Genomic DNA, 7,473 nt, shown 5'->3' with positions numbered 1-7,473 from the left:
AACGATTCAAATATTAGATACAAACAAACGACATCTCATTTCAACCACCACAACAGAAATATCATATAGATGCAGGACTTCGAAAAATCAACCACACCACATTAGAAATACCATATAGATGCAGAACTGTGAAAAATCAACCATACCACACCAGAAATACCATATCGATTCAGAACTATGAGAAATCGAGAAATACCATATAGAAATACGAACTCTGAGAAATCAAGAAATACCATATAGAAATACGAACTATGAGATATCAAAAAATGCCATATAGAAATACCATATTGATACAGTACTGCGAGAATTTCCAAATTATCATCTAGGAAGACGTCATTTCAGAAAATCAATTTCAAATCCAAAATTAAAAACCTAAGATTTGCAATACAACAGTCTTGTACAAACACTGCACACGGTTTGAATGAACACTACACATGGTCAGAATCGTTCAGACATGCACTATTTCTACTCGAAATTTTGTAATCCAAAATTTGCAGTACAGCACAAACCTTTAACAAAGTCCTTTACGGAATCATTCAGACATTTAAAAGGTCAAGACCAGACCAGACCAGACCAAAATATTTTGACGAATATAGTTCAGATCCCATTCAGTCAACCAAAAATCTATAAAAAATGTCATTTTAATTTTTCTAATACGTAAAAGATGTGAATATTGGGATCTGGAATTGCCGGTTGCCAAATTCAAGTGACTTATCAGCAAAGCCTTCAATTCTCCCGGAGCAATGCCTTCAATTCGGCGTTAGACGTTTCAGCAATTTTCGTCACTCCTCTGGTAACCTCAGCCAGCATATGCATGATTTCCTTCGTTATTGGTTCGTAGGCGAGCCTGTCTTCCGGGTTGTTACAAGGCATTCGCCTCGACGAAACTGGGCGCTTAAAAGCGATTGGATTCGAAACCGGGGCCTTCTCGGTACTGGGGACCTTCGGCTCTTTATCAATGTCGGTGCCTCCATCGCTCTCAACTTCTTCCTCCTCTTTTTCATCTTCCTCCCTGCGGTGTCCAGCAGAAGTCTTGTCTTCGCCAACTGCCTCGGTCTGATGTACCTCTATTTCATCTTCCTCTTGCTGCTCGCCCCATGCCTGCTTCCACAGCTTAAACAGTTCTTTTTCATGCAAGCTCTTGTAAGCAAAAGCATCTTCTTTAATTTGCCCCTGAACCATCTTGTTCTGGATGGATTCATATCTTCTCTTCATGCTCCTCATCTTTTCATACAGCTGGGTCCCACTTGCCTTATGGGCCAATGCATCATTCATCTTTTCAAAGAACTGTTCTTTGTTCTTGGAATAATCCAAGCCCTCCTTAACACAAACCAGGTAGCAATGCATGCTGACGTTCTCATCGTTATCGGTCCACACACGGGCCGTCTTCTTCTGCTGGGAATCCTTTGCAGGAGTCACCTTGGGGACAGGGGACGGATATTCTAATTGCCGCTTCCTTGGCTTCTTTTTCCGAGGGTTTGAAGCTGGCACATCTTCTTTAGCGTCTTTCTTTGGCTTGGAGGCCGTTTTCTTGTTCTGCTCTGTCTCCCCTTCATTATCTTCAGCGGGCTTCTTTTCCGTGGGAGCCAACTGCTTCTTCGGCGCGGGCTGCTCTTCGGCAAAAGCATCACCTTTGGCCCTTTTCTCGGCTACGTTCTTGGGCTTCGAAGCAGAGCGGGTATTAGAGTTCGGCTCCGACGGGATGCTCTGGTTTTGAACTGCGGACCTGTCCGAAGAGTTTGGATTCTTCTTGGGGGAAGGCGTAGCTGCGGGCTTCTCCGCCACTGGGCGGGTGCTCACCTCCTCCTGCTCGGAGTCGGACGACGACGCAGAGGTATGCGAAGAGTGCTGGCGTTGGGAAGAGTTTCTTTTTGCGTGGAACCTCTGCTCCTCTGAATCGGAGTGGCCGCTGCTGCCACCACCTGAGGGAAAGGATTCTCTCTGGCCATTTGAATAGAACGCCATGGTTTCAGAAAAGCTCACAGCAGCTTAAACAAAAGATACACAAAACTTCTCTTAAAAAAACTAACCTAAATACAAATTCGAAAACACTGGAATTCCATGGCGTGGCCGCTTGGTACTGGTAAGTGCCACGGCATCGTCAGAAGGCCGTAGGATTATGACCGTCCGTTGCGGTTTTTCAAATCTTTAAAATGACATCTGTCAAAGCACAGCGGAATTTATTATAAGCATGGGAAAGGGCTCACAGATAGAACCAAGCCAGTGGGATAATCAATCAATTCCCCAACATTCGCCACGACACCACCATATTCGCCGATATTTGTGGTACGCTATTTTTAAGGTAATCATTACGGATGATCGCCATCTTTCATTGAAATATAGACGGCTGTCCTTTAACTGCTTTTGCATTTATGGCGTTTCGAAGTGGGAATATCGGAGCCTGGAGGCGGTGCCGGCGAGCTAGTATGGGTTGGGTTCTGCAAAGAGATTTGACGGTCTACGATCAAAACATTAATATAAAAATTTAAGGCGTATGGGTTGGGTTCTGCAAAAAGATGTGATAGGGATTTTAATGCGCCCTTTTATGTATGATCATAGGGATTTCATGCCATGGTTACGGCAGTCTATGATGATGGATGGATGCTACGCCGGTTTGCATGTCCTGGAAGTCTGACAACGAGCCGCCGCCACTGTTCTACAAGGACGACTGAATTACAGAACGCATAAAGGACGATTGTTCTTTGCCGTTTTTAAAATGGGAAATTCAACCCTCGGACGGCGGGAAATTTTAACGTGGTGGAGTGAGGAGTGAAACTGGGGCGAAGTTTCGTGGCAGAGTCAAGGCAAGATAGAGCCGCGTTGAAAAGGGGATATCCACAAGATTAAATAATTAACGGAGCAGCAAAGTCAACTTTCTTAATTTTTTTGGAATTCGGCAGAATAATTTTCAATAAGAGATTGAATTTATGATAAGGTAGTTTTAATATTAGATGGAAAAATTTATTTATTTATCTATTAGTGGTACAATAATAGATTGTTGTGTAAAGTTTTATTTAGCAGTGGTTGAATTTTTTAGAATAACTCTATCCACAATTCTTTCTCATGAAACTTGATTCGTCCGGATGATTTTCATTCGCATTTCCTCCTAATAAAATTTGATTTATCATAAAGACTAATTCTCGCACAAAGGAACAAAATTAGAAATAAATTAATTATATTAAAAATCTTATTAAAAATATTTAATTAATTTGGATAAAATTTAACTCGGAGTTAAATTTAGACCAGAAGAGTTATAGTAATGTTTGATTAATAAATTTTTATTTAAAATTTTAATGTATTATATGATTGGAAGATGGCACATTTAAATTTCTTTCGGACTTACCTCCCAGAATGTCGTTCCACTCTTATTTTTGATAATGAAAATAATGATAGTGTTTGAATGACGAACCACATCGATGGTCTTACCACCGCATTCATATGATTGGGATGTTATCCAATAATAAAGCAAATTAAATATGGGTTTAAGTTTTGGCTTGAGAAATTATAGCTCATAGGTATTTAACCTGTCAAAATTATTTTGGGATTACCTCTTGCTGGGGTCATATCAATCTTTAATATGACTAGATTTTTGCACATGAAGTTTCAAATCGATGACCTCTAGATCACGAAGTGACTTAACAATACACCTCATCACCAACTATTCTATGCCCCCTAGGCATTGTTGACTTTTATTTTAATATGAAACAAAGACTTCATTTCATTTCTATTATTTTATGTCAAGATTTTATATGTTGTTGAATGTCATTGTAATCACCTCGACATATTTGTCATTATTAGTTTATTGAGGTCATTGTGGTGGTAAGCACTTTCCAATATGTCTCCATGCTATTGAGAACTATATTAATATATTTATTGAATCACAGTTATGGTGACAATAGTTGGTTAAGGTTGTGATGGTGGCAATCATGACTTAGAATCTCTTGTCCTATTCAATCAATTGTTCTGGTTCAAGATTCACTTTCACTTGTGAATATCTTTTTCTTTCTTTTTTGGTTGGTGTTGGTTGCATGGTTTACATCATTTCAAGTTTATTTATAGTCTAGTTTTTTCAAGCCATTTTATGTGTAACTGAACACATTATTATTATTTATTTTTTTGGTGTTGGCCCAAAACATTTTGCTACTTTCACTACATAACTTGCGTAGTAATAATAATTGCAAGGTTTACATCTCAAGCTTATTTAAAGTATAGTCTTTTCAAGCCATTTAATGTGCAACTAAACACATTATTATTATTTATTTTTTTGGCATTGGCCCAAAACATTTTGCTACTTTCACTACATAACTTGCGTAGTAATAATAATTGCAAGGTTTACATCATTTCAAGTTTATTTAAAGTATAGTCTTTTCAAGTCATTTTATGTGCATCTCAACATATTATTTTAATAGGGTAATATTTCAAAGGCAATCCACTTATGTTATTTTAGTGTGTGCCTGATGGAAAATGCAAACAATTGTGTAATGGAAGCTAGAGGCATAGAGGGAGAGAAGGACTATTAATACAATACCAAGAGAAGATTTTTACTAAAACTAGTCCAAATAGGTTTCATTTCTTTCATTGGAGAACATGCATACTCATAAGAATCACAAGGTTCACATTAATTCATATTTGTCTAAACACTAGTCTTTTCAAGCATTTTTTTGTCCATTTCAATGAATTATCTTATGAGGACAATATTTCTAATGTGGTTACATTATTTTATTGCAATGTGTGCATAATGGAAAATGCATACAATTCCTTAGTGGATGCTAGATGCATAGAGTAAGAGAAGAATTATCCCTATTAATGAAAGGATATTTTTTAAGGCCTAACTCTCTATAACATCTCTTGTTTTAGCCCTCGTTTTGTAATATTAAATTATGATTGAAATGCCAGCATGGAAAACCACGAATGGATGATATGCTGATTAAGCATTTAAAGTTAATTAACTACCAATTGAGAGAAGGACTACCTTATGAATCCATAGTGTAAACATGCGCCCCTCCTAGATTTACCAGCTTTTACAAGCTCCCTGGGGTAAACATGGCTTGGGTGTTACTATGACATGAAACAACCTCCAATTTCCAGCTATGGAAATGGGGCCGACACACCGACAACTTACTGATACCCCTCAGGAGCACTAGATCACCCAGAATTCAGTCCACAACCTCTGATGATCAGATCTTGAGTTGGAACTACCGTTTCTCAAGCCTAAACCCCAACCACATCCACACACAGCATGTATGCAGTTGTGAGCCTCCAACTACATGCATAGGCATGCTTTCATGCGATTATGACCCAAATGTTCCAATTCTGTGTCAGTGGTTCTGAGATCTAAGCCACTTTTCTCGGCTAGCCTCCAAACCACTGCCCAAAAGTTCCTATAACTTTCCAGAATCATAATTTACATGACTATAATGCCAAACATTCAAACTTGAAGCTAAAAATTGACCTAGACTTCCTAATACGCATTATACATTTCGTGAAACACATGGTAAACATATGAGTTACAGGTCATGAATGCATATGATCTTAAATATCTGAACTTCATCTGAGAATCATCAAAATTGTTGAAATTGTAGATATATTTATGAGGGAGATATTTCGGTTGTATGGCATGCCGAAAGTAGTTATTTCCGAACAGGATGTAAAGTTTACTTCTGCATTTTGGAAAGCCCTTTTTACTGGGTTAGGCACTCATATTCAATTCAGTACAACATACCATCCACAAATAGAGGGGCAGACAGGACACTTTCCTAGTTTTAGTTGTTGATGATTTTCAATTATGGGTGAACACTTTCCTAGTTTGAGTTTTCCTTTTTTTCTTGCTCATGTATTTTGGTATCTACATTTGTTATTTTACATAATCTTTTCTTTTCTTTTCTTTTTTCTTTTTTTATTGTGGGGTTTAAACATTTTCCATATATGTTTGTAGTAAATTATGAATCAATATTGTCTTTGTTTTATGACATGAGCATTGTTGGATTGTTCATTTCAAAATAAGAGAGAATAGACATTTAAAATGTTCAATCAATTAAAAATTCCTTACCAAAGAACTAGCTTAAAGCTATTTATTTTTTTTCATTTGAGTAACTAGAATGCATGGTCGAATTAACTAGAATTCAAACCTTCTAGATCCATCCTTGGTTCCAAGCCCTTATCGCATCGTAATATATTTTTCCCTTATATATTATTATAGGGTCATATTGTTATAGCACAATCAACTTTGTTCAATAAAATTAGGGCATTGTAATTTCTAGCACTCCAAAAATTTATATAGCTTACATTGCATCAAGATTTGTATAAATCTAAACATGAATTGTGATGTTAAACTCTCAACCTAGCCACTTACCTTTTCATTATGATGCACCCATTGAGGCAATAAGCTGAAATATCCAAAATAAATAAAATTAGTGAAGTGCTTATTCAAAAAGCCAAAAGTCTTGCTTCTGATACAATTGGACAATCAAAAGTCTTGTTTTGGATGTAATTGGAGAATGGAATTTTACTTTAGTATCTACAACATGTTGGAGGAGGATTTGTTGAGGAGTTGTGTACATTATGTTACAGGGCTCCAAAGATAAATAAAGGAATTGTTAATATATATATATATATAATAAAACTTAAATAATACTACACCACTTATCAATAAATTTTTCATCTCTAAATGTTAGTAGTTAAGTGGTAAAGGCTCAAATCATTATCTATTTTTGCAGATTTTCTTATATGGCATGTATAGTGTACTTTTCTTTTTCATAAATTCAACTTTAGTTTTCTTTTTCATAAATAAAAAATTAAAATAAATCTAAATCCATATATATGCTCTCTTCATGTACATGATACATCTATTATTATAACTAAGCAAAGTTCCTTGGTAATGATATGTTTTTTCATGCGTGCAACATTGAGTAAGATATAAATATAAAAGTAACTTAACTTGCAAACTTGATAACTTGTACATGAAACAAATAAATCCATTCTAACTACATTCCTCAAACCTGATGTAACATTGATAGAATATAACATCAAATCCACATCATGAATTTAAAAGTCAATGAAGACATTGTCATACACACAAGTTCAAATTCATGTATTTGTATTCCAAATTTGTCTAGTTATACATTTTTCTTTTCTACAAAATGGAACTTCATTCCCAACATAGATAATGGAAGTTCATGCCCATGAATGACATTATGGAAATGCCGCCTCATGACTGATCTAGAAATTGGGTGTATAAGTCACCATCGCCACTCTTGGCACTCCCAAGTGCATTTCCAAAGTGATATTGCTGCAAAAATTCAATAACCAATTAGTTCCAAAATCCAAAATGCATATAATCAATTTCATTAATTAATGATAAGTTTTTGGTCAACTACTCATTCTCACCATGAAGATCTAAGGCAATGGAGAAGACTACCCTTCCTGGGTAGATGGTGGAGCACTTGGTGATGGATATAGGCATGGTTCAGGGGT

At 36.4% G+C, this 7,473-nt stretch overlaps 1 protein-coding gene across 1 annotated transcript; it reads right to left on the bottom strand.

Moving 5' to 3' along the window:
* Nucleotides 1-387: 387 nt before the first annotated feature.
* On the bottom strand, nucleotides 388-1,983 carry LOC149241990 (uncharacterized). The gene has a single exon (XM_089367614.1). It carries the CDS (start codon nucleotides 1,963-1,965, stop codon nucleotides 727-729), a length of 1,239 nt encoding a protein of 412 aa, XP_089223740.1. The 5' UTR covers nucleotides 1,966-1,983; the 3' UTR covers nucleotides 388-726.
* Between the last annotated feature and the right edge of the window lie 5,490 nt (nucleotides 1,984-7,473).

Source organism: Pinus tabuliformis, chromosome 8 (genome assembly GCF_031772625.1).
Source record: "Pinus tabuliformis cultivar Carrire ecotype Pingquan chromosome 8, CPIR1, whole genome shotgun sequence".
NCBI lineage: Eukaryota > Viridiplantae > Streptophyta > Pinopsida > Pinales > Pinaceae > Pinus > Pinus tabuliformis.
This window is presented reverse-complemented; position numbering and strand designations above follow the sequence as displayed.